At 42.7% G+C, this 27995-nt stretch overlaps 3 protein-coding genes across 4 annotated transcripts; 1 reads left to right on the top strand and 2 right to left on the bottom strand.

The window, feature by feature from the left end:
* Positions 1-211: 211 nt before the first annotated feature.
* On the top strand, positions 212-21651 carry LOC116329876. Its single transcript, XM_039608410.1, has 9 exons — positions 212-1236; positions 18082-18123; positions 18247-18513; positions 18590-18832; positions 18939-19115; positions 19450-19518; positions 19684-19707; positions 19791-19832; positions 20708-21651. The coding sequence occupies exons 1-9, from the start codon at positions 1182-1184 to the stop codon at positions 20932-20934; spliced, it is 1146 nt and encodes a 381-aa protein (XP_039464344.1). The 5' UTR covers positions 212-1181; the 3' UTR covers positions 20935-21651.
* LOC120437850 lies at positions 2501-4768 on the bottom strand. Its single transcript, XM_039608411.1, has 2 exons — positions 3204-4768; positions 2501-2512 (listed from the first exon to the last, which is right to left on the bottom strand). The coding sequence occupies exon 1, from the start codon at positions 4647-4649 to the stop codon at positions 3747-3749; it is 903 nt and encodes a 300-aa protein (XP_039464345.1). The 5' UTR covers positions 4650-4768; the 3' UTR covers positions 2501-2512; positions 3204-3746.
* LOC120437849 lies at positions 9586-26241 on the bottom strand. 2 transcript variants are annotated; one of them, XM_039608409.1, is made up of 2 exons: positions 26129-26234; positions 9586-11519 (listed from the first exon to the last, which is right to left on the bottom strand). In XM_039608409.1, exon 2 carries the CDS (start codon positions 10820-10822, stop codon positions 9608-9610), a length of 1215 nt encoding a protein of 404 aa, XP_039464343.1. In that variant the 5' UTR covers positions 10823-11519; positions 26129-26234; the 3' UTR covers positions 9586-9607. The 2 variants fall into 2 exon arrangements, 1 of the variants encoding a protein (XP_039464343.1); XR_005611445.1 differs by lacking the exon at positions 9586-11519 and adding an exon at positions 21917-22100 and having other exon boundaries at positions 26129-26241.
* Between the last annotated feature and the right edge of the window lie 1754 nt (positions 26242-27995).

The raw sequence follows: 27995 nt of genomic DNA, 5'->3' as shown, positions 1-27995 counted from the left end.
GCTAATTACAGGCCAATCTCCAACCTTCCTTTCATATCAAACATCCTTGAAAGAGTAGTTGTCAAACAGCTAACAGATCATCTGCAGAGGAATGGCTTATTTGAAGAGTTTCAATCAGGTTTCAGAGCTCATCACAGCACAGAAACAGAAATAATATATGAGAATGTAGAAGTGAACAAAATGAGTCACTAACATCATCACTCACCTCTGTGTTGTTTCCTTTCTCAGTAACCTGGGTCTATTTATGTTGTGGACTTCCTCCTTTTCTTCTTTACAGAGCAGGGTCACTTATTAGATGTTTCAGATACGTTTCTATGTCTTTTAATATCCAACATTTCAAAACAAAATGACATTAGAATTGGTGAGCTTTCAATGTTACAGCTTTTCTTCAGCTGCTCTTTTAGCATTTAATGGATGAAGACAAATATGGATGTATTTCATAAATTATGTAAACAAATATTTATCTATCTATGAAATATCAGCAGAACCTGGATGAAGCTCATGCTGCTGACCACAAACAGAAACAAGACAAACAGAGTTCACTGCTGCTATATTTTTTTACTGTTAGCAAGTTAACTGTTAGCATGTTAAAGTCTTCTTCAACCTGAGCCAATCACATCACTGGAAATGTGGAGGCAAATTTCTGCAAAGAAACAGCAAGAGTGAAGCTTGTGAAGGTGACCGCCAACCTCTACAGATCTGCTTGTAGGCTGCAGCTGCTTGTGCAGCCCTGAATTGGATAAATGGTTAACAAAATCGATGGATGTATAGATAGAAATGCTATTAGCACCTGTAGCAGCAGGTGGGACAGATGATAGGGTAGCATGATGAACTGTAGCTTGGAACATGATAACTACAGCCTGCGACACAGTAAAGTAAGCCCCGCCCTCACCAACCACACAGTGGTTGGTAAGCCCCGCCCTCACCAACCACACAGTGGTTGGGTTGGTGTTAAACTGGAAAGATTAACACGATTTAAAATAACTGAGCTAGATATGAAAAAGCTGGCACCCTGAAAAAAAAAAAAAAGTCCAAAGGTGACGTAGAAACTTTAACTGTCAGGTTAAGTATTATTTCCCATATGACGAGGGCGGGGAGTTCAGCCAGTGAAACACTTCATGTGTTAAACTTGTTAAAGGGGAAGTGATGAAGCTGAAGGCGTCTCGCTGCTGCTCAGACTGATGTTCACTCGTCATCCAGACACGATGAAGACTCCGTGTGTCTCTCTGCTCCTCGGTGAGTCAAACTCAGAGCTGCTGCTCATTTATTCATCAGCATTAAACTGAATGGAACCTCTGCTACACACAGCCGGGAATGTGGGAAACTGTGATGCAGGACAGACACAGACACTAAATCCACACTGTGAAATCTAATTAGCTCCTAGAACTAAAAAACTAATAAAACTTGTTGCCTCAAAAAAACAGAGTAAAGCTTAAGATGATTATATTAGGACAACTTATTCATTAAGTGTACAGTTCTAAGAATAACTTGATGACTGTGTAACACTGATTGTTCACCCACTGACAAACATGTCAAGTTCCGCTACATTAAAAAACAACTTGTAGTAACTTATATTAATATAACACTGAATGCAAATGTGATTCAAAGAGAATAATTAACAACAGAAGCTGGTATGTTGTAATATTTTAAGGACGCTTGTTTCCAGTCCAGGCATCACTGCCTGAATGACTGTCATGGATCGAGGTGATCCAAATGTAAGTGCAGAAGAAAGTCTTTAACTTCCCTTCAGTACAGTGGCAGTGGATGTGGGCTGGAGATGCAATGACCTTCGACCTGCAGGTCACTGACCAACCATCTGTGACGGAGGACTCATCTCTGCTGGTGTCCTGCAAGCAAACAATCAGATTCTTTAGAACAACAACTTATTTGCTTTATTAAAACATGTTTTTCTGCATTTGCTATAGAACAGACCTCAATTCAGACTCTCAATCTCAGGCTCCACCCCCACCAGAGAGGTGACATTCACTGATAGCTCTGACCACCACCCGACACACGATAATGTCATGAAAGCATATTTTTAAGAAGGGCTCTGCAAACATGGCCAATAACTTATTCTGATGATCTGCAGAATAATTTGGGAACAAAACAAATTTCACTGTTCAAAAACTTGCAGACTTCACTATATACAGTGCAGACAGTGTGGACCCTCTAAACTAAGTCTGTGATCTTTGAATAAATGCAGACCAAACTGTTGTTGTTTGTATTTACTTACACAGCGTGTCTTGTAGGATTAACTGGAGTCATCAGCAACAGCACAGAGCAGTCACATCTCAGGTCTAATAACAGAAGACAGGAAACCAAAGCATAAAGGAAACAGCAACTAAAACAGTTTGATCTAAAGTATGATTAAAGTTCAGATTAATATAAATGTGACAGTTACTAATATATTGTGGGAAGTAAACTGTAACCAAAATACTTCCCACTCAGCTGATGTCTTTCTGTCCAACAGCTCCTTTTCTAGACGTGTAAGAGTTTGATGTAATGTGAAAAGCTGCCACAAAGAATTAAAATAAATACAGAGGTTAAGAAGATGAAGTTCATATGTTATAAAAGTGGGTTGAAAACAAGCCCCGCCCCTAATGTTACACCCTGAAAAGGGGCTGAAAAGGGGATAAGACAATGACAACGCTCAGACACGATGCTTCTCTTTCAGCAGCTTCATTGCGAATGATTCAGAAATATAAACACACATACAAAAGTATTAAACATCCTAACAACGATGTACAGTCTCTGTTAGTTGTAAGAGAATATATCTCAAGACTGTTTTCTTTCCTTTAAGTTACAGATTAAATTGAATGTAAGAATTTACAAAAACAGCTTATGAATCAATAAACAAACTTAGATCATTAAACTTAAATATACAGAAAATAAACAAAATATTCATATAAAAATACTAATAGGCATTTGTCCCTTCACACAAAATAAACATGTTCTTTGTCCAGACCAAATGCAAAATGCACACAAAGCTGTATGTTTCATACACAGTCTGGCACGATAATGCTTCATGCTAGCCACCAACAGAGCGCTTAGCTTAGCTAGCTGCTTATAGCTTATCCTAACAACACAGTTAACACAGATCATCTAAATATTCCTAGTATCCTCTTGGTACATTTGGAAACACGGTCAGTACAGCTCAACATACATATTTATAAAGTTCAAAAGCAGAATCGCTCAATTATTACCTGTAAAGGGGATAAGTCAATGACAACGCTCAGACACGATGCTTCTCTTTCAGCAGCTTCATTGCGAATGAGGCATCGTGGCCAGAGCTCCCCCTTCCGGCAACGGCAGACATAACGAATCAATCATGATCACTAAATCACATGGATTATTCCCCAGGCTCGACAAGTAGATCACAGATTGAATTTTACACAGGTTATAGTCACATTAAGGATTGTTATCCGGTTAAACAAAGTCATGAACTCTTTTAACTGTTTTGTGTTACATTACATCTCTTTGATGGGACTTCTTTTACCCTTGTTTATACATTTACATATTTGAAACAAATTGAATAATAAATTGAGTAACTTTTAACAACTCAATTTAACAACTGTTTACTCCATTATGAACTTCAACAAATAATCAATCTATCACACACTCCCTCACAAAATTAGATGTCATCCCGACATCACAACTCTTATGAACTAAAAGTTAACAAAATGTCACAAAATCCATTTTTAATCTTAGTTCCCTCTTTTGTACTGAGTCTTAAATCTGTTCGTTGTTCAGTATCTTTGCATGAACAGTGGCTGACAAATTTGGGAGGAATTAGGCCACATGGTTATTGGTTGAATGTCTCTGTGTTGTATGGGCTGATACTTGTAGGGCATTTCCTTTGTACACACTGTACTGTAGCATGTTGGAGTACCCAGCTGATCATAGGTGAAAACCTTAGGGGCTCGTCTCTCCCTCCGTGGCAAACTATAGGTCCCTTCTCTGTTGCGTTCAGGCAAACATGGGCGTGGAGATGCTAGAGTGTCATCCATTACCTCTCCAACTACTTGTCCATCTTCCTCTCGATGGTCTTCTTCCTGTGGCCTGTTTTCATCCTGTGTCTCAGGCTCCTCTGTGTACAACATGAGCCTTTCTTCACCCAGTGGTCCAGTACCACTGACCTCTGGTTTCTCCTGGCCATCACCATGCTCTGTGACCCTCTCTGTACTGGGCACTTGAGGCTGTGTTGCGGGCCCATAATAGTACCCCCATTCCTCCTCGTCATCTTCCACTTCCTGGTCCACCTGTTCTGCGTCTTTTTCCCTCACCCTTCTTTTCTTTTGCTTTGGTGATACTTCTGGTGGCCTTTCCAGGGGTAAGTAATCACATGGCAGCAGCAGGTTGCGGTGCATGATTCTTGACCTTCCCCTCCCTTGCTCTGGTTTCACCTCATACACAGGGAGGCCTTCTGCAACTTGACGGATGACAACATTGATGCCCTGTTCCCAGTGATTACGAAGCTTCCCCGTTCCTCCTTTAGGGGTCAGATTTCGGACAAGAACACGATCGCTAGGATATAACACAGAGCTTCTCACTTTCCCATCATAATGTTTTTTACTCCTGTCTGCTGACTTTTTTGCTTTCTCCCGTACTATGTCATATGCCTCTTGCATTTCTCGTGTCCATTTCTCCATGTAGGTTCGGTGGTCTGTTTTCCCTGTCTCAGAGGTGAGACCAAATAGCAGATCAATAGGTAACCTTGGGGACCTTCCAAAAAGAAGGTAGAAAGGAGAAAACCCAGTTACCTCACTTCTTGTACAGTTATAGGCGTAGATAAGCTTGTTCAAGGACTCTTTCCAACTTGTCTTCTGCCTATCAGTAAGTGTCCTCAACATTTGTAGTAACGTCCGGTTGAACCGTTCAACTTGTCCATTCCCTTGTGGGTGATATGGGGTAGTTCGGGATCCCAATATGCCACAGTTCTTTTTCAGCTGGGCAAAGAGCTGGTTCTCAAATTCACCACCTTGGTCATGGTGTATCCGTGCTGGCAGTCCAAACTTCAAGGCGTAGTCATTAAAGATGCGATCAGCAACCGTTTTGCCAGACTTGGAGGTGGTGGCATAAGCCTGTGCAAAACGAGTAAAGTGGTCAACAATCACCAAAATATACTCGTAACCACCCTTACACTTGTCCAAGTGGAGAAAATCTATTGACACCAGTTAAAATGGCTGTGTGGTAACAATACTGGTGAGCGGTGCCCTTGCTTCTTTACATGGTATCTTTTGTTTCAGGCAAGTGCAGGTCTTTGTCACATAATGTTCAATGTCTCGTTGCATGTAAGGCCAAAAGAATCGATCTCTGATCAATGATGTTGTTCGATCAGTGCCCCGATGACCCATTTCATCATGCAACTCTCTCAGTACAGTTTCTTTGTACTTTTCAGGCAACACAAGCTGTCTCTTCGTTGACGTTTAGAATACCATCTTCATCAATATGAAGTCTTTCCCATTCACGCAGGAGACACTTAGAATAGAATAGAATAGAATAGAATAGAATAGAATGCCTTTATTGTCATTATACAGCTGTACAATGAGATACAGAGCATCTCCTACTCAGTGTAAACATGTTGGGGGTACAGTTCTGCAGCACTATATACATATGGACAGTATTAACATAGGGAAGAAGATGTATATGTATATAAAATGTACAATTTACAAACCGTAAACAATATGTAATAAATAGTGTTATGTATGTACAGTTGAGTTATTGCACATGGAATTGGTATAAATAGTGTTTATGTATATACAGTTATTGCACATAGAATTGGTATAAATAGTGGTGGTCCATAGAGGAAGTGGGAGGTGGGGGGCTGTGTTATCGGTGCATGTGTGAGTTCAGGGTGGTTATCGCTTTGGGGAAGAAACTGTTTTTGAGTCTGTGGGTTTTAGTGTTGATGCACCTGTAGCGCTTCCCTGAGGGAAGCAGGCTGAACATGTTGAAACCAGGGTGGGAGCTGTCCTTGATGATGTTTGCTGCTCTGCTGAGGCAGCGGGAGGAATAAATGTCCATCAGGGAGGGAGAGGGCAGCCGATGATCTTTTGTGCTGTCTTGACCACACTCTGAAGCCTCACTCTATCTGCCTTGGTGCAGCTGCCGTACCATACCGTGATGCAGTAGGTTAGCAGGCTCTCAATGGACGAGCGGTAGAAGGTCAGCAGCAGGTTGGAGTTCAGCTTGTACTTCCTGAGGACTCTCAGGAAGTGCAGCCGCTGTTGGGCCTTCTTGATGACCGCTGAGATGTTTTCCGTCCAGGAGATGTCAGCAGAGATGAGGACACCAAGGAACCGGAAGGTGTGGACCCTCTCCACACACTCCCGTTGATGTAGAGGGGGGCCAAGTCAGTGCTGTGTCTCCTGAAGTCAACAATGAGCTCTTTGGTTTTCTTGGTGTTCAGTGCCAGGTTGTTTTCTGAACACCATGCTGCCAGCTTCAGGACTTCCTCTCTGTACTCTGCCTCGTCTCCCTTCGAGATGAGTCCGACTACCGTGGTGTCATCAGCAAACTTGATGATGAGAGTGTTGTTGTGGGCCGGACTGCAGTCGTGGGTGTAGAGAGAATACAGGAGGGGGCTCAGCACACAGCCCTGTGGGGAGCCAGCTCAGTGTGCGAGTGGAGGAGAGATGAGGGCCGAGTCTCACAGTCTGGGGCCGGTTTGTGAGGAAATCCTTTATCCAGGCACATGTGAGAGGAGGGAGGCCAAGATTGACCAGTTTGTTGATGAGGATGTCCGGGATGATAGTATTAAAGGCTGAGCTGTAGTCCACAAAGAGCTTGCTTTGGGCACTTAGTGTATTAAATTCATGCCTTGTTGGCTTTTCATTCCTCACTTTGCACTGCATTATTGGGCCAATATTTTCATCGTCTTGCTGTGCTTGTTTGATCTCTGTAACTGAAAATTGATTGTGTGGTTCTTCACCCACTGATGTACACTGGAGACGGGTGAGTATGGGGCAAACCATTGGTGAGTTGAAATCTGGAGTCTCCACAACTTGGGTTATTGCTGCCACACAATCTGAACCCACTTCCTCTATACACTGTTCCATCATTTCCTCTATCTCAACAGGCATTCTTGAAAGACTGTCAGCATCCACATTCTCTCTACCTGGGTGATATCGGATGGTGAAATGGAAGTCTGCAAGCTCTGCCACTCATCTACATCCAGTTGCATTTAGCTTGGGACTTGACAGGATGTAGGTGAGGGGGTTATTGTCAGTGAACACAGTGAAAGTAGGCGCATAATAAAGATAATCTCTGAATTTCTCTGTGACGGCCCACTTCAGTGCGAGAAACTCCAGTTTTCCTGAGTGGAGATGATAGTTTCGTTCAGCTGCAGTCAATGTCCGGGAGCCATAAGCAATCACACGGAGTTTATTATCCTGTAGTTGGTATAGAACTGCTCCGAGGCCTTGGGCTGAGGCATCGGTATGGAGGATGAATGGTTTAGAAAAATCTGGAAACCCGAGGACTGGTGGCTCAACTAGGCAGTCTATTAGTCGTTCCAATATGCGCTGATGCTCTTCAGTCCACACAATTGACTTGTGTGATGGAACCCCTTTACGGTTTCTTGTGACTTGTTTTGTGTTTGTCTGGTTTTGGGGTACATTGTTATCTTCTGTTGTGCCTTTCAACAAGCTATACAGTGGACCTGCAATACGGGAGAAGTCCCGTATGTACTGCCTATAGTAACTTAACAAGCCCAAGACAGTTCGCAGCTCTCCCACATTGCTTGGTCTTCTGTCCTTCAAGGCTCTTACTGCATTGGTGTCAGCTGGATCAATTTTGCTACCTTCAGCTGAAACAATTCTCCCTAGATAGCGAACCTCATGTTTGAATAATTCACATTTGCTAGGTTTAAGCTTGATCCCATACTTCCTCAGTAGCTGGAGCACTTTTCTGACATGACTGACATGATCATCAAATGAATGACTGTACACTAGGGTGTCATCAAGGTAGGGTACACAGATGTTGTCTCGCACCTCTTCCAGACACTCTTCCATGCAGCGTTGGAAGGCTGCGGGTGCATTCATCAGCCCGAATGGAATCCTTATCCATTCGTACAGGCCCCATGGTGTCACAAAAGCAGTTAAAGGTCGGCTGCCTTCATCCATAAAGCCCTGATGGTAGGCCTTGCCTTGGTCTAACAACGAAAACCATGAGTTGCCGCCAAGACTGTCGAGAATGTCCTGCACTCGAGGGATTGGTTGTCTGTCTGGGTGAGTCTTTTTGTTTAGTTCTCTGTAATCTATACAAAGACGTAAGCTGCCGTCCTTCTTTCTCACACAGACAACGGGCGAGGCATAAGATGAGTTGGATTTCTTGACCCATCCTTGTGCAATAAGGTTGTGCAGATACTCTTTCATCTCTTTGTATAGCGGCTTTGGTACTGACAGGTAAGTGCGTGCTACAGGATCCATATCCTTCAATGATATCTTCAGTTTCAACTTGTCGATACAACCAATATCATCATCTGATTTGGAAAAGGAAGAGCATTCCTCACAGAGCATCTTTTGCACCACCTCTCTTTCGGATTCACTCAGGTGGGTAAGGTCAGATTTCTCTAAAACCGTCACTGGGTACACAGCTTGAATTTGCTCTAAGGTGCCCACAACAGTTTTTCCTGACAGCTCAATATCATGATCAGTGGGATTTTGCACATCAACAACAATATAGGGGGGGACCCCCCTCCTGAGTTCTACCAGTGTCTCACAAAACTCCAGGCCTTCAGCCCACTGAGAGTTTATGTCAGGCTCAAAGAGAAGTGTAGTGTCTTTCTTCAGCAGGCGGGTCTGCACCTTACAGTCAATCTGAACAGAAGTGTGTTTGGGTACAATGACTTTCTCTTTTGTTGTTCTCTCAACAAAATCATGTGATTGTTCAGCAGTCACTAAATCAATAAAGGTTGTGACATTTCCTCTTTTAAGGCAAGGGAAAGCCCCTCTTAATGCCTCGTGCAACTGCTCAGTTCTTGCAGCATCCATTTGCTCTATAGTACTAGTTTTCAGTATTTGCTCAATGACATTAAAGCCTAGAATGGGCTGCGAAAGACTTCCGCCTTTCATCACTAACATGGGGACTACAAGTTCTTTAGGGTTTGCTCCCTCAGCAGCTAGACCAAAAGTGACTTCAATGAAACCCTTGTAAGGGATGTTTTGACCATTAGCAGCTGAGATTTTTAAATCGTCAGGTGCATCAAGTAACTCAGAAACATCTCTTAATTTCTCATGTGGTAAGTACTTCTTTTTCCACTTTTCATCAACAATACACACTTGGGACCCTCTATCCCATAAGGCTTGAGTTTGGTGGCCTTGTATATAACAGTCAACTATACACTGTTTCCCGACAAGAGCAACAAGATGGGACTGGCCGTCCACCCTTTTGGGGTGAATAACACTTGCCTTTGGGTACATGTGCTGATTTACCTGAGGCTGAGAGTGTTTGTTGCATTGTTTTCTATGTCTGGGCCAGTGCTCGGCTTGGCACATCTTAGAACAATAAGTGCTTTTTTTACAAGCTGCACACCTTCTGAGTCTTTTGAGTTTTCCCGGAACACGACAGTACGAGCAAAGCTGTTGGGACGTTACACTATTATTGGTTACTCCCTGTCCCGTGGGGGCAACCACCATCCGTTTAAAGCTTGATCTTTGTCTGGTCTAGTTAGTTTCGCCCTGCAACCTGCGAGAAAGTGTTCACTGCTACCACATCGATAGCAATGGTTGCAGTACTCAGTCCCACTTTGCTGGCAGCCAAAGCATCTCCTTAGGCGTGCTCGGTTTACAGCAGGATACTGACGTTGTGGTGCAAACCTCTGTTGATACTGAGCTGTATCACCTCTCCGTCCAGGTCCCACAGGAGGCCAGCAGTTGTGTGGCAGATGCTCGAGATGAGAAGAGGGAACACATTCTGGTGCTGCAAGTGAGGCAGAATACTGTGTTTGTGCTGGACTAGGCTGTTGAATTATTTCTTTGATTTGTGCAACTTCAGCACCAAGATTTTTCAATAATGCCATATCAGAACGTATTTCTTTAAGTTCATTTAGTAGGTCAGGCTGAGCTTTGCTGATGGATTCAGGTTTCAGGTTTTTTCCTTTTTTATCTGCAGTGGTGTCAGACAGAAGTGAATGCACAGTGGTTGGCCGCTGCTGGGAGTGTAACTTCTTTTTATTTTGTCTCTCTGCTTCACTGGCACAGGCAACATTGAGTTTCTCAAGGAGGAGCTCATCACTGGTTGTGGTTTCCTGTAGGTAGGGCTGGAGGTCACTTTTAATGTTATCATTTTGCAGGCCTGTCAGAACTGTATGAAGGAACATGCTCTGTACAAGCACAGGATCATATCTTAAGCCAGATTCAGCTTCTTGTGATGCAAACAGAATTTTCTGTCTTAAGTCTAGGGCACGGATCAAGAAAGTTTGTGGGGTTTCTTTAATGCTTTGGACCTCTGACGTGAGTTGTTTGTAAAGTTCTGTTGCACCTCGTTCTTGGTAGTGGGACCTTAGAATCCTCCTCAGGGTAGGCAACGTAAGGTTGGTTTTGCCCTCCAGGTAGCTGCGCAATTGTAAGCCAGGTGCTATTGCCCTGATTACTGCATCAGCTATTTCTATTTCAGGGACTCCTTTGCTGATGCCTTGTTCAATCTGGTGAGCTAGGCTGGAGAAAGTTAGTTTATCCTTTTGGCCGGGCTCACCAATCTGACCTGATATTTTGAATTCTCTGCCCCACGGTAATGTCAGAAAAGGTGGAGTGGTTTGTTTAGCACTATTGTCCCCCACACTCATTGACAGTTTGGCTGTCGCTATATAAATACAGGCCATTTACCATTTACTAGGTTGCTTTGCCTTGTTCTGTCGTGATAATGCAAGAGCCAACTGAAGCGTCTCTATTTCCTTTATCAGCTTTTCTTCTTCTGAGGCCTCACCAACCTGTTCCTGCACCTCATCTGTCTGGTTAGCATCTGGGGTTTTGTGTCCCGATGTACCATTCTGAGCAGCCTGTTGCAACTCAAAAATTTTTTCTTTCAAAATCAGTAGCTCTGACATACCCTCATCTTCAAGCTCACCCAGCTCCTCTCTTTCTAAGTGCTGTATTATATAGGAAATGAGAAAGGTACGACTTTTACCCGATACCTTTTCAAGTTTTGAACCAGCAATATTTAGGAAATCACAAACTTCGATCAAAATGTCTCTTGTCACTGTATACAATGTACCAGCAACTTCTAACTTCAGGTCCTCTAGCCCTGAAGACTCCATTTCAGTCTGTGGTTTGTGGAAAAGATCAGTGTGATGTAAGACCTCTTTGCAGAAGACTCAGTGCAGCTTCCCTGGCACCAGCAGTTAACCTCAGGTTGCATGCAGGTCCCTCTGCATAACTGTCGAAACCAGCACACTGTATCTCCCACCGTGGTATTTGATGTGAGGGGTTGAATGATGACTGGGGCGTCTATCTGGGACAGTGGGCCCTCATCACATTCATCCCAGCGGTTCCGCCAAAATGTTACACCCTGAAAAGGGGCTGAAAAGGGGATAAGTCAATGACAACGCTCAGACATGATGCTTCTCTTTCAGCAGCTTCATTGCGAATGATTCAGAAATATAAACACACATACAAAAGTATTAAACATCCTAACAACGATGTACAGTCTCTGTTAGTTGTAAGAGAATATATCTCAAGACTGTTTTCTTTCCTTTAAGTTACAGATTAAATTGAATGTAAGAATTTACAAAAACAGCTTATGAATCAATAAACAAACTTAGATCATTAAACTTAAATGTACAGAAAATAAACAAAATATTCATATAAAAATACTAATAGGCATTTGTCCCTTCACACAAAATAAACATGTTCTTTGTCCAGACCAAATGCAAAATGCACACAATGCTGTATGTTTCATACACAGTCTGGCACGATAATGCTTCATGCTAGCCACCAACAGAGCGCTTAGCTTAGCTAGCTGCTTATAGCTTATCCTAACAACACAGTTAACACAGATCATCAAAATATTCCTAGTATCCTCTTGGTACATTTGGAAACACGGTCAGTGCAGCTCAACATACATATTTATAAAGTTCAAAAGCAGAATCACTCAATTATTACCTGTAAAGGGGATAAGTCAATGACAACGCTCAGACACGATGCTTCTCTTTCAGCAGCTTCATTGCGAATGAGGCATCGTGGCCAGAGCTCCCCCTTCCGGCAACGGCAGACATAACGAATCAATCATGATCACTAAATCACATGGATTATTCCCCAGGCTCGACAAGTAGATCACAGATTGAATTTTACACAGGTTATAGTCACATTAAGGATTGTTATCCGGTTAAACAAAGTCATGAACTCTTTTAACTGTTTTGTGTTACATTACATCTCTTTGATGGGACTTCTTTTACCCTTGTTTATACATTTACATATTTGAAACAAATTGAATAATAAATTGAGTAACTTTTAACAACTCAATTTAACAACTGTTTACTCCATTATGAACTTCAACAAATAATCAATAGCTGTGTCCAAATTCATGGGCTGCATCCTCCTGAGGACCCAGCCTTCGCGGTCTACGTGGGCCGGGTCCTCAGAAGGTCGGGTAGGCCGGAAGTAAACGGCTGTGAAATTGGACGGTCTATCCTTCAGATTAACGTCACCGCTGTCTCGGTGGAGTTTAATAAACTCAGCCGTCTGCTCCTTGCTATCTAAAATATAACAGGACACTGGCGTAAATTCTCGACCATCTCACACTTCTGTTTAATCGGTTTTCTGTTTGACGTTTATTCAGCTGTGTGAAAACCAAGGAGGAACCCACCCGGGGGATTAATAAAGTTTTATTTTATCTAATCTAGTCTAATAACTTTAATCTCAGCCAAACCGATTTACTCACGAACAAATAAAACACTGAAAAAAGCCAAACAATATCATTTTTAGGTTGTCTCAGGTACTTATATATTACGTTTAACCTGAGTACCAAAAGTCCGCGGTGATCTGAAAATGATGTGCCGGGAGTTGTGCCGTTCTCGGCGGCTTCAGTTACCCTCGAGCTCTCGGCTAGCTATCGAGCTGGTGGGTAACAGACGTCTCCGAAAACGTCGAAGCACTTTTGCAAATATGCGATACCTTGATAAACCGAGCAGATATTTGAAGTTTACACAGCTACATTCTCGCCTGAAAATACGTTTAAAGTTTATTTTGTGACCCAGAAAGATTAACAAAAATAATTTTAAAACTTAGTAGCGGCCGCCATTGCCGGAAACTGGAGTTTGGCTGGGCCGCGCTATGAATTCTGGGATATGGTGGGCCACGAAGGACACACCCGACCCATCCTTCAAATTCGGGGAAAAGGAGGACGGATTTGTCGGCTGCATTCGGAGGAGTCCACGAATTTGGACAGCCTTCGGCGCGTCGCTGTGACGTAATCGGTCTACAAATGCGGCCTCAGGAGGATGCAGCCCATGAATTTGGACACAGCCAATCTATCACACTAACAGCTGGGCTCTTATCTGGTATCTGCTCACGTTTCTGTTTCAAACAATCAACAGAAAACTTCACTGAGAGATTTTATATAATGTTTTTAAAGCTGTGGGTTAATTTTTAAGTAACATGAGCCCAGAGGCAGCAGCAATGCTAGGCTAACACTAGCTAGCTAGCAAGTTTATAAACCTGGTGCTAAACTGAGAGAAGGCACAAAAACAGTTTGAATAAGAGTAAACATTTACTCACTGAGTCAGTGTATCAGGTAAAGATCCACAGCAGTGACAACAATAATCTCTTGAGCTGAAGCTTCTCCAGGTTTGCTCAACATATTCCAGAAAAAAATGGCGGCACCATGAACACGCGGACTGATCTGTGAGAGCAGGAGGACGGTAGTGACGTGGCATTTTCAAACCATACAGTCTAAATTTCCAGCTTACTTAGTTTTTCTAATTTAAGACAACTCAAAGAAACTGAGTTGATCAGCTCTTTGAATAAAAAGTACAGGTAACTTACCTAACCTGAGCTCTAATAACAAACTGATGAAAATTGAGTTCAGGCTACTTAATGTTTACCGTCGTTTAATAACAGTTTACAAAAACAATGCCATCAGGTCATGAATTTAAATAAAAACATAGGACTTTTATACACATTAATAATTCTCCAGTACACCAGAGTGACTACACGCTAATAATTATGGTTAAACAAGCAGGAAAAGCATTTTAAAATACTGATTTCAGTGGTCTAGGACACTGTGTACATGAAAAGGTGTAAAACACAACGCCTGGTGATTAAACCATAAACTAGTTTCATTGAAAAACATCCCTTTGACTAAATTCAGTGTGGTAGCCTGACTATGCCACTGTTATGTATGTGATTGGCCTTTAGAACAAACGTCACCGTTTCACAGACAAGACTACAGCCTTCCTGGAGGTGATTTCCTTTAAGGGAAAATAGGAATATTCAGGTAAATATGTGAAAAAGTACAAACTCCTCAGGAAATAGCATCTCAGCACAGGCCATAGAGAGCACCCTGTTCTGAATATGATGCTGTCAGAGTTTTACCCCTGATACTGCTGGATAAACAGAAACTCACTCAGGAACGAGCTCACACAGAGGTCAGGTTTTCACTCGCGAGAGGGAAGCAGTTGTCTCCAACCCACTTGAACTTGCTTTCCCCCTGCTGGTCATTTTTATTGTTTACACACATGAATATTCATAAAGCTTGTTGCTGTATTACCTAAGAGAAATTACTATATATGGTTACAAAGTGTAATTGTGCAAGCATGGTTATGTAATGTGTGGTTATATGATGGGAGTGCAGCCCTCCCAGGATGTTGTCGGTAGAATCTGTTCTTCTCAAGGCTGCTTGTTCCCCTTATCGACATGCTGCACGTACTCATATGCGTGGGTTACATAGAGAGCAAACAGAAGCATTCTAGCTTTTTAAATGCCAACCTACAACACATACATGAAACCTAACCTATGCTAATCCTACTAACTACATGTGACTTCCTGCTGACTTCCACTCGACTGGAAACCAGTGAGAAAACAACAGTGTTGGGACTAACGCGTTATTAAGTAACGCGTTACAGTAACTACGTTATTATTGTGGTAACGAGCACGGTAACTAGTTATTATGCCAAAACCAGGAACGCGTTACTCGTTACTGGGATTTAGATAGGCTCGTTATTCGTTACTTCGTGTGGTGGCTATCGCGGAGCTTCCACAGATTCAGTAACATTATCAAGTGGTGGAGGCCAGCAGGTGGATGAGGGAAAGTGGAGGCAAGAGCAGAGACCCGAAGCGGCCACCCATCCGCGTGTCAGGTGAACTGAACTTCAGGTAAGAAGTTAATGACCTGCAGTCTATCTGGGTCAGATATAAACCAAGTTTAGGTGGAGTTTATTTTCGTTATGCTGACTTTTTCGTACTGCGTGCTAGCTAGCATGACGGAGTTTCTAGACAGCTGGGTGGGTGCTATGTTACTGATGTTGAACTTTATTTTGTTCATACGGTTAATTATTAGAGTTGCCAACCGTCCCCTAAAAAACAGAATCGTCTGATATTCAGAGAAAATATTACGCGTTTTGTACTGAGGTGAAAAGGAACACAGCTTCAGCTACAATGAAAAAGACACAAAGCTGCATTTATTCTGTCTTTACGCTGCCAGTGTTGGGGAGTAACGGAATACATGTACCGCCGTTACGTATTCAGAATACAAAATATGAGTAACTGTATTCCGTTACAGTTACCGTTTAAAAAGGTGGTATTCAGAATACAGTTACTTTGTTGAAATAAATGGATTACACGGCGGTACTTTCCTGTTTCATATTGTGGCGGGTCAGGACTGTTTGGGTTTGTTTGACAGCTATGTTCTGTTGTTCCAGGCGGCAGCGTTACGGTTGCCATGGTTACAGGGTGACGCTCTCTCTCTCTGCGTGTTTCCTGGGTGAGAGAGCGCTTTTTTGTTGTTGTTGTTGTGCTAAGCTAATAGGCAGAATGCTACAGGCATGGCTCTAAAGAATGTAGCCTGATGGGCAGTGTAGTCCATGCTGCAGGGAGAATGGACTGCCATACACGTTATGTGTCTGTGAGCGAGGGAGGGAGAGAAAGGAAAAGTCCGAGCTGTCACGGAGCAAAAACGGGAGATGGAAGCATGTAAATATAATAATAACCACTGCAGCCAAGAAGAGTGCCTGAGGAGCCCAGCTGTAAGTAAGCTATTAAGACTCAACTGTACACTGTGTTCGTGTTTTCCTCCGGAAAAAATAAGTTCCGTTGGAGCAGCCTTTCAACGCCTCTCTCTGTCTCTGGCAAGCAAAGTGGACCCAGACAACAAAGTAAAGCTATTTTTCGGCTACCAGCCCGACACGGAACCCACCGTATTAGCCAGAGGTCCCTTTACTACTGTTCGGAGCCGCGGACCTTCAGTAACAGTAATAAATCACAGCAATAGTACATTCACGTAGCTGTAAACAGCATGATAATATATTAAGTCAGAGGTTCCCAAAGTGTGGGGCCCGCCCCCTAGGGGGGGCGCGGTATGAAAAGAAAAAAAAAGAGCGCTTGGACACTGTGGACAGGTTTTTGACGGGGCTCCCACACAAACGCAAAGCAGGAGATGAAGCATCGCCAAATATGTTTCCAAACCAACTTCATTCTAAGCCAAAGACTAGAAAATATGGTGAAGCATATCTTCCCTTTGGCTTCACCTGCACAAGTACCAAGGTAGGTCTCCCCTGCAAAATTAGTTTCCCTGCGTCGGGAGCAGCGCTGGGCTCTCCAAATCACGGACAAACAGTATCCCACATTCTTGATTTTTAGTTCACAAACACTTGTTGTAATAACTAACTACTCCTGACATTTTGGAGATGTTAGCTCTTTATGCAGTAAAGTTACAGTGGGATACAAATAATATCAGGCTGATCCTGCCACGATTTGTTCCCCCTGTTCAAATCACGGACAAACAGTATCCCACAGCTGTTTTTGTTTTTGAACCCATTTTGCACAGAGAGACATTTTTTGAAAAATGTATTGATAGCAATGTTGAATATTATTACACAGGAAAAAAACAACTACACGTAAAATAATTACACCGTGACGCCTCTGCCTTTCTAAATGGAGGGACAGTAACTGCGTGTAAAACCTGAAGATAGTCAGATTAACAGTAACAGTATTTAGTCTCTATCTGCCATTCTGCAATTCATCTCATGTAAACAATAATGTGACGTGAAAAGAGGCACATACCTTTGACGTTGCATGACGAACTCTGTAATCCTCGTCCACACGTAAACGCAAAAAAAGGAGTTTTAAATAATCTCTGTTTTCGGTGAATCGCAACGCCGTTTACGTGTTGACGAAAAGCCCAAACGCATAGAAACAGCTGCGTTTTCAAAAATACCCGTGTAGGTGTGGACGTAGCGTAAAAGAGTTAGTAGTATATTTTATTACTACCTGTAATTTATTGCCGTTTACTTGTATTTGCTTAATTGTTTACTAAATGTTTGAGGTGTGAAATAAACCGCAATGGAGCAAAATATGGGTGTGTGTGTTTGGAGGATGTGTTTGTGCGGGGTGTTAGGTGGTGGTGGGGGCGCGAACATTTTTCTTGTAAAAAGGGGGCCTGGCAAAAAAAGTTTGGGAACCACTGTATTAAGTAATCCAAAGTATTCAGAATACGTTACTCTCATTGAGTAACGTAACGGAATACGTTACAGAATACATTTTGGGGCATGTATTCTGTAATCTGCAGTGGAATACATTTAAAAAGTAACCTTCCCAACACTGTACGCTGCACACAGCTGCCTCTTCTCTCATTCTCTCCTCTCCTGTTTCTACTTCAATCATGAAACTGATCAATGATCAGCTTTTCTCCCTTGTTTGTTTATCGCCCACTTCGCGCAAGAAAGAGGAAACCAGCTGATGTCGCAATAAACAACACCAGCACGTTTGATCAGCTGTTGTTAGAATTATTTTTAATGTTCATTTCTAGTATCAGCTGTAAAAGCTGCTGGTCATGATATCGGTTTGGATCTGACAGGGTCTGGGTCCGGACTGTGGTCTGCCTGTTTGTGACCTCTGACCTCTAGTGACCTCTGACCTCCTGTTGCAGGTGTGTGTGTGCTGCTGCTGTCTGCACCGACTGTTTCTGCAGGTGAGTTGATGATGTGAAAACAATCAGTGAGACTCCAACAAGAACACAAACACATTTACTCTGTGTGTGTGTGTGTGTGTCTGTGTCTGTGTGTGTGTGTGTGTGTGTGTGTGTGTCCTCCAGTGTCTCTGTCTGTCAGTCCAAACCTTCAGCAGTTCTTCAGAGGATCTTCTTCAGTGTATCTGAGTTGTGTTGATGATGGACAGACAGCTGATGGATGGACAGTGAAGAGGACCAGAGGAGGACGCACTGAGGACTGTGGAGCAGCTGGTTCAGAGTTTATGAGGATTAACAGTTCCTTCTGTGCTCTCGGTCTCTCCACTGGTGGAAATTTCCTGTGTGTAAGCTCATCTGGACAGCAGAGTGATGAAGTCTCCATCAGTGTCTCAGGTACAGACAGATGTTCCAGCTGTGTCTCTGTTTCTGTCTGTCTCTGTGTCACTCTGTTTGTGTCTCTGCTGGACAGAAGGAGGTGTGATCCTGGAGATTCCTGCACTTCCTGTCATGACAGGAAGTGATGTCACTTTGTACTGTACACCCAAAGAGGGAGAAAGACGAAAATCTTACTTCATCAGAGATAATGTTACACTTGGATCTGGACCTGAAGGAAAGTGGAATCTCTCTAAAGTCCAGCGGTCTGATGAAGGTCTCTACTCGTGTCATACTGATATTCATCCACGTTCTCCTCAGAGCAGACTGAGGGTCAGAGGTCAGGACACTGACATCACTTCCTGTTTATAGATACAAACCAGCCTGCTGACCTGATACTGAACTGACTGAACCATCTTCATCATCTTTCATCATCTCTCCTGCAGATCTCTCTCCTGTAGATTCTCCTCCCACCACAACCTCTCCTCTTCTTCTCACTACTTTCCCTCCCTCCTCTTCCTCTCCACACTCTTCCTCCTCCCTTCTGCTTTATCTCCTGGTCCTCCCTGTAGTCCTGGTCCTGGTCCTGGTTGGAGGTGTGGTTCTGTGGAGGAAACAGAGAGGTATGTCTCACCTGGACTAACCAGGTAACCCCTTTAACCTGAGGCTCTCTGAGAGTGACAGTCAGACTTCACTCCTGGAGGTGAAGGTGTTTCTAGTGGTCGTGGTCAGCTTTAGTTGACATTTATCTGGTTTCACATAGATGATGGTTCAGCTGGAGTCACATCTTCATCTGTCCAGTCACAGAGCAGCAGATTCAAATTAAGGATTTCATGAAACTTTTCTGTCTGAGCTCAGAAATACTGACGATCCTGTCCAAGTGATGATGTTTCCTAATGTTTAATGATGTTCAGTGAGTTGTTTCCTCCTGTGCTGATGTTTGTCTGTGTGATGTAGGAGGTCGGGGAGCAGACCTGTGGAGCTGTGGAGGTGACGGCTGTCTGAGACGGAGCGTCTGCCTCTGCTGTGAGTCTCCTTCATGTTTCTCCACATGTATTATCTGTGTTTCCACCACTGGAGGGCGCTGTGGGTTATTGATGTGTGGGAACAGTAACCAATCACTGCAGTCTGAATGCTTCTCTTTGGTCATGTGACCATTTGATCTCTGATCAGTGTGTTCTTCAGTTTCAGGCCTGTTTCTGCTGACTGCTGCAGGTGAGCTGATGTTCCTACACCTGTCTGTCCTCATCATGACCTCTGACCTTTGGTGACCTTTAGTGACCTCTGTCCTGTTACAGGTGTGTGTGTGCTGCTGCTGTCTGCTCTGACCGTTTCTGCAGGTGAGTTGAAGGTAACAGGAACTCTGAGGTGATGTAGGTGCTCTGTGGTCGCTGCTCCATCATCATGTCTAACAATCCTCGGTCAGCCTCTTCTTCTTCTTCTCTCCTTTATCTGACTGACTGTTTACAGCTGATAAATAAAGTTTCAGCTTCTGTTTAGTTTTTCCTGCTTGAGCTGCTGTTTTATCTTTGAACAGCTTTTTAACATTTATTTCTGACTGTAGGAGTTTTTTAATTCTTTTTTTATTGTAACACATTTTTCAAAGTTTATGAAACTCTGAGGGGAATTCAGTCTCTTGGTGTGTCCACACTCACTCAAAGGTCCTCGAACACTAAGAATAAACCTGGCTTCCACACGAGGAACTACAAAACACCATAAAACCACAGTTCTAACAATGTAACCTTGGCCTGCAACACCCACAGGTTTGGGTCAGATCTGACCCACAAACATGTACACCTGAGGGTCAAAGGTCAGAGCTGCAGATACTAGGCTGGCCTTCAGTGCAAATTTACTTACAGCAAGATGCCCAAGGCTCTGTGAGGTTATAACAGGCAGCTCTATGTCTACAGTATGCAGGATTCAAAGTACTTCATGATGTAATTTGAGTAATAAAGACCTTCTGACTTCTCGTCTATGGCCTCCCAGCCCATTGTTCCTTCAGTGGGCTGGTTTCAGTCACTATGCAAATGTACTGTTTATAAGATTTGGGGAAACCTGCAGTCAGCTGAGACTGAAGAAGTCACTTGGATGAGTGACGAAACGTTTCTCCCACAAAACGCTACGTCCAGATGAAAAGAATCAACTTTTGGAGGCCTCCTCCATATCCTCCTCCTCTGTATCCTCCTAACTCCTCCTCTGTGTCCTCCTTTTGCAGCTTCTCCTCCTCCCTGTGAGTCTGTGCTCAGACTCTTCTGCCATCTAGTGGTCTTCTGTCCGTACTGCATCTCCACTGGTCTGCTGCTGTCCATCTGCTGCAGCAGGAACACACCGAACAAACCGGCTGTCTCCATGGAGATGAGCCAGCGTGATGGAGGAGGTCAGGGACTGGCTGAAGATGGTGATGATGTCACTGCTGATGTCACCACTGAGCATGCCTTCTGAGCTGCAGACTGTGTGTCAGGGTACCAGCATCTGCAGTATTTCTGTATCTTGATTCTTCTTTTGCTGTATTGGAGAAAAGTTCTAGTGTTTACTGTCAGTGTGGATTAGTTAGGTTTGAGTTTATCGCTGTGCCTCCTGTACATTCTCTCCAGTCCATCACGTGCGTCTCCTCCTGTTGTCTTCCAAGTTCGTCTAGTTCTTCTCTCCTGTGTCATGTTGTGTGAATTAGTGTTTCCTGTTTTACTTTGACAGTGTCACGTCCTGTGTTCAGTGTATGTAGCTTTGCTTCCTGTGTGTCGTCAGGTCCACTCTCCCTAATTACCCATGTGTGCTTATATTGTGTCTGTTTTCCTCTGTGTCTCTCATGTCATGTTCCAGTTTTCCTTGTTTTTTGCTTTAGTTTTCCCAGTTTAGTCAGTGAGTCTAGTCTTGGTTTCTAATTTTATGTATGTCAACATTTCCAGCCTCAATAAATGACTCTTTCTGTTCAACCTCATTCTCGGCTCAGTTGTCTACATTTGGCTCCTCCTCTTCTCTCCACATGATCTGTCGTTGCAGATCGTGACACTGTGGAGCTCTGATGTGTTTTTAAAGTGTTTTTATCAGTCAGTAAGTTTACCTCAGCGTACGAGGTGAAAAACTAACTTCATCGTCTTTAAATTTGTTACTGAGGTCTGGACGATGAAGATAAACCTGTAAACTCTCCCACTGATACTTCAGGATATTCTCTTACCCAATAGCATGGTCACTGCTAAATAAACACAGCTGTGTGTTGAACCAAAATCATACGTTTCCATGTAAAAATGTCCTGATGCACGCTCAGTGATCCAGGTAAGGAGATCCCTAAAGGTTGACTGTAGATCTGACCTGTGTGACCTCTGAGGCTCCATCACTGAGTGTATTCAGCAGATACAGACACAAACATTTCCCCTGTTCATGTCAGTGTGCAGTGCTGTTTACACAGCATCCACCTGACCGCTGAGACTGGGAGGAGTCACAGCTCCTGGGTGGGCCGGGTCAGGAAAGCTACCAGATCAAACCTGTGGATCCAGCTGCTGTGCATCCAGCTGCTGTGCTTGCTGCTTCTTCATACGAGGGTCAGAGTTCACAGGTCAGATGATTCACTCAGATCCAGGTTTGTCCAGAGACAACGACGGCTCCAGGACCTGAGCCAGAGAGACCAACAGGACTGAATCCACCCAAATGTACAAAAACTCTGGACGCATAAATATGTAAATAACAACTGAACATATTTAACTCATAACAGAAGAGAGAAAACATGTCAAATGTTTAAACTGAGGAATTGTTGATAAAATGAGCTCCTTTTTAATTGGCTGGCATAGAAAGAGCAGATTAGAGAGGCAGACTGTAGAGTCATGTTCCTCACTGTGAACATCTCATCATCTACAGAACATGATCTCATCAGGAGACTCAGGGTTCATTTAACCTTTGACCTTCAGCAGCGCTGCTTTGACCTTTGACCTCCAGATGTGACCACGATGAAAAAACAGCGTCGTCTCCTCAACAGAGAATCAGTTTAATCAGACACTGCTGGGACTAAGGAGTCTTTCTAACTCGTCCATTTATGTAGAACAGGACTCTAGACTTTTAGCCATGGTTGCACCGGTGCTGGGCATCATCACTGATTTCTATAATCCATTCGATTCCAGTTCTCAAAGTCCTGATTCGATTCAATTTAGCCTCAGACAGTCAGAAATATTATAATTCTGATCATTTATCAGTACTGATACATGTGAGACTTCATCAGAATTGTGAACATCACAGCAGATGCCTTTGTGTGAAAGTAACTGAGAATAAAACACAGAAAAACATGAAGGAGATTTTCCTGGTCTGGCTTTTTATAGCAGATAACCTTAAAAATATTCTGGAATATTCTGTAATTTTGCGTAATTTTAAAAAGTTTAAATTTCTTCAGTATTGAACAGCAGAAATTAGGCTTTCTTGTCCAAAGACATTTAAGTGAACAAAAAAGAAAAGAAAAAGACAGCGGCCGACAGCGCTGTAAACACAGAGTTCATACGCTTTTTTCAGGGTCAAATTCAAGCACTTTTTAAGCACTTTCAAGATCCGTTTTTAAGCTTTTCCAGTACCCCCCCGCCGCACCGCCCCGCCCAAAAAAAAAAGAGAATGCATGTTTCAATTTGCATCACCTCAGTAAGACCATGTGAAAAGACACCTTAGCTCCCCTTTTGTTAGGACATAGAAAAACGCACCACACAAAAATACTGCAAAAGGAACGGTCACCTTATATACTTAGTGTATAAACTCAAAATGCACATTTCACTTAAAAATTAAGATGTGCAAATGTGAACAAATCAACTTGTTAGAGATATTCTTCTCCTGTTGAAAAAAGAAAAACGAAAAATAAAGAAATAAGTCTAGATATTGATGCTTCTTTCCTGTGTGACAAAAAAATAGGAGACAGATGTTTGTTTTTTTAAGTTATTTCCCAATAAAACTGTTTTATTGCTAACTACATTGCTGTCTGTATTATTCCTGAAGTCCTAAATGATCACCTTTAAAGTGTTTGTGCTAATAACATCAAGTCAGACAGGCATGGAGAACAGCACTGACTGTTTAAGTAGTTTAATGTGTAGGTGGCGATAAACACATTTTGAATGAAAGCCGGGGAACCCTGGTAGCACAGAAACAAGTGGCTATTCTTTGTGACCATATGGATCACTCATATTACCATTATTTCACCCAAAGGCACCAAGTTAACACTCAAAAAAGCTGCAGCCATTCACACAAATATAAACAGTACTTGGTGACAACTGTGCTTCTAGCCTCTAACCCTCTGGTGTCCAGGGTATAATTGGCCGTTTTTGCCTACTTTTGATTTGGCCTCTATATTTCACCATTAAAAACTGTTTATCTTGCCAATCTGTTATTATCTCATTTTGACATAATGTGTCAGCACAATTTATCTAAATTCAGACAAAATTTAAAATACAAGTAGAAAGTGATATTTTTGACTGTAAAAACCACAAGCATGTTTAAGGAATCATTTTCATAACTTGAAATGCAAATAGAAATCGGACATTTTTAAAAAATATGAACAAGTTTTGCAAACAACAAAGTTATATACCGTATTTTCACGACCATAAGACGCACTGTACTAAAAGGCGCAGTCTCAGTTATGTGTGCCATTACTGTATTTAACACACACATAAGGCGCACTGGATTATAGGGCGCATACAAGTACCATATGCGTATTTAAAAATAAAGCGGGAGCAAACCTGAGTTTGGTACCGTACTCACATTTCTATTACCAGTAATCGTCATCATCAACAACACACAAGCATACAAGTATGCGTATTTAAAAATAAAGCAGGAGCAAAACTGAGTTTGGTACTCACATTTTTATCATCAATCAAACCCATCGAAGTCCTCATCCTCTGTGTCTGATTTGAACAGCTGCGCTAAATCTCCATCAAACATGCCAGGTTAACTTTCTTCACTGTCAGAGTCACTTTCCGTGCCGTGCGGCTCCTCTGAAATGATGCCGGTTTTTCATTATAATCCCCTGGAAGTTGCTGCGCTACCGTAGTCCTGGTCCGGATGGAAAAATGGCACCGTTTCATAAAACGAAAGCACCAAGAAGGGCCTCCTTGGAAATGTTCAATGTTCATCTCTTCAGCTAGTGAAACTGCTTTTAGCCGAATGGCTTCTCCCGCTCGTTCTTTGCTCGATGATCCACCGCTCGAGTCTTTCCTTCAACTCGGGCCACCTCGCCTTATGTCCGCGGAAACTCAGCTGCGTTTTCTTGACCTGCCGGAGCTTGTTTTCTAGCTTCCTCCATTTGCGAACCATCGATTCGTTAATCTTAAATTCTCTCGCCGCTGCTCGATTTCCATGTTCCTCCGCGTAGCTGATGGTCTTCAGTTTAAACTGTGCTTCATAAGCGTGTCTCTTTGCCATTTTCAGGGTTGTTAAAACAACGATGTCCTGCATAACGCACATACCTGTATAAAAGTACAGGTATGTGCGTTATGCAGGACATCGTTGTATATACGTATATACCGCTACAGTCAACGTCCACACTTCACCCTTTAGCGTTCTCATGGTGTTCTCTACTACGTCCTCATTACAACACACAGGGCGCACTGTACTATAGGGCGCGCCGTACTTTTTGAAGACAATCTAAGACTTTTAAGTGCGCCTTATGGTCGTGAAAATACGGTAGTACCTAAAAATGCAGCCAAGGCTCAGACGTTTTTTATATAACCATTCAAAACTATTTACAGAACAATCAGCTGTGCTGCATCAAATAAGAAGGCACACAAATTATTTATGCAACTCCAAAAAATAGCTTGTGTCCACTATAACACAGATGAGAACAGCACAGGGATAAACCTGCAGGTCTGACAGCAGGTGTGTCACTCAGCGTTTACACTGCAATCTGCCTTTGGTGGCTTTTTTGCAGCAACTGTAACGTTCACTAGTAGAACTGACACACAAACCACAACGACGACTACACTACACACTAACTACACAAGGCAACACACTAACTTGAGACTCCAAACACGGTAAACGTCACAAATCTCTCACGTATCAAAACTCTCTCTCTCTTTATCGCTCTCTCTTCCCTCTCTTCCCAAACAACCAAATATCACATGTTGCCGTATCATTTTTTGATTGGTCGACATGGTACATTTTTCCACCAATAGGCAAGGAGTGTTTTTTTCTTTTTTCACTCACAAGCAAAGCGTGTTTGCTAGCGCTCTCCAAAACGCAGTTTTTACCATTTCTTACGTAAACGCCACTGTTTTATTCAGAATATACCCCCAAAAACATCGGTTTTACGTGACCCATCAACACAATTTAAAAACTGGTCTATAGTTTGAAGTCCGCACGTTCGACCCAAGTTGAAATGGAGACTCTGGGTCCGTCGACCCCAGAGGGTTAATCAGAAAGCCTTAAGTTAGCTAGTTATGTATCGGGCAAATGTTTAAAGCTTTCACTTGAGTAAATTAACTCATATTACTCCTAAGTAATGTTAGCTAAGTTCACAGCATATTCCGTAATAGCGCTGCCATACTGCATCACACTCAGTGCATTTCAGTCATTTCTCCAGCGAGTTTGACAGCTAGCAAAATAATAATCATATTTTTTTTTTAAAAAATAGCATGTGTAACGTACGCGTACTGGAAAATTATTTACTAGGACTTACCTATCATGCGACCGGAGAGCGCAAACTCAGCCATTGTTGTTTTCCATCATTAAAAACATTAAAAGCATTAAAACAGCAACCTACAGGTATGTTAGCGCACTCATCCCCGACTGTCCGAGGGAGGGGCGGGGTCACATATTGAAACAAACGCAAGGCAGTCCAGGCGGGGAAATTTTGCTTTTGCTTTTTGCAACTCATTTTATTTCTCTATCTGATAAGAAAACAATTCAATCAGATAGCTATTTATTGTGAATGAAATACAGTTACATTTTCAAGTACTTTTAAGCACCACATCTGAAATTCAAGCACTTTCCAAACCTTGAAAAGAGGACATTAGAATTCAAGCACTTTCCCGGATTTCAAGCACCCGTATGAACCCTGTAAACAATGGTAGACTGGTGGGTAATAAGCCAATGAATAATGCAGAAAACAGAGATTTGAGACGGGAAACTGTTCTTGAAGTACAGAGAGAGAGAGAGAGCGAGAGCTGTGCATGAAGTGTGATTTTTATCGTGGTGGAAGCAAAACAGCAAAAGTCAGCGGGAATTCATGACGACATTGATCAAATGTGAAGCGCAGTTTGCTGCTTCTTTTGCTGCTGGCTCGGCGAATTTTGGTTGGAGAGACAAAACCTGCAGCTCAGAATCAGCGCACAAAGACAGCGCGGACCCGACGCATCAGAATCAGTGAGCTCCGACGGTGTGTCCGTCTACGTGCTGTTGGGTGAGAAAGCCGAGAAAGAGAAAGCTGATTCTGATGCGTTGGGTTTGTGTTTACATCTTTGTGTGGAATCTGTGTACCTGCGCTCATTTACTGTTTGGTGGTTGTTGAAATAGTTTGGCGAGCTTTAATCTGGCGTTTCTGGCAAAACACAGTTATATTTAAAAGTCGATCCTGGTGTTCTGACAAACCATCCTACTTTGGCAAAACGTCCTACCGTAAGTAGTTTATGCACATTTCTGCTGTCACAGAGTAATTTCAACACCAATTTAAGTAGGTATGACGGATTGCCACTTAACGTTGCCCATCAGAGTATGCTTGTAGGTCATATTCATACAGCCAGGATGGTTTAGCACTTAATTTTACCTGTCAGAGTATGTGTGTAGCTGTTATTAACAAAGGTAGGATGATTTGCCACTAAATTCTAGCAGTTTAAGTATGTTTGCAGGTGACATTAACAAAGGTAGGATCGTTTGGCACTTAATTTCGTGTTGTGCACATGCGCAGAAACAACGGGTAGGATGGTTTGCCAGAACACCGGATTTAATGAATCGATATCGCTTTATTCAAGCTACTCACCTCCCTCTATCCACCTCCAACTGACCTCCCAGCCCATTGTTCCTTCAGTGGACTGGTTTCAGTCATTATGCAAATGCACTGGTTATAAGATTGGGAAAACCTGCAGTCAGCTGATACTGAAGAAGTCACTTGAATGAGTGACGAAATGTTTCTCCCACTAAAAATGCTACATCCAGATGAACAGAATCAACCTGAGGCCGTCTCTCCTGCATGAAGTCCAGGTGCTGGTTTTCCAGCACGTGCGTCTGATGGCCCAAAGCTGACTCAGAGCTGTAACACCATCCATGGCTGCAGTATGGAACAGATGTGGGTGTGTCCTCATCTCCCAGAGGAGTCCAAATCGTCATCAAACAGCCCTACAGACACAAAAACATGTGAAAATATAAACAACCAGACTATCAGCAGTGATTTAAGTACTTTAAGACCTCTGTGAAAATCATTTAAAGTATATATCACAGAATTTAAGGCCTTTATAATCACAGAGCATACAGAGAAAAGTACTAAACTGAATCAATTTCAGCTTTTGTTTCTCATGATGTATATTGTATTAATAATTAAATTTCATTAT

This window comes from Oreochromis aureus, linkage group 3 (genome assembly GCF_013358895.1).
Source record: "Oreochromis aureus strain Israel breed Guangdong linkage group 3, ZZ_aureus, whole genome shotgun sequence".
Taxonomy (NCBI): Eukaryota; Metazoa; Chordata; class Actinopteri; order Cichliformes; family Cichlidae; genus Oreochromis; species Oreochromis aureus.
This window is presented reverse-complemented; position numbering and strand designations above follow the sequence as displayed.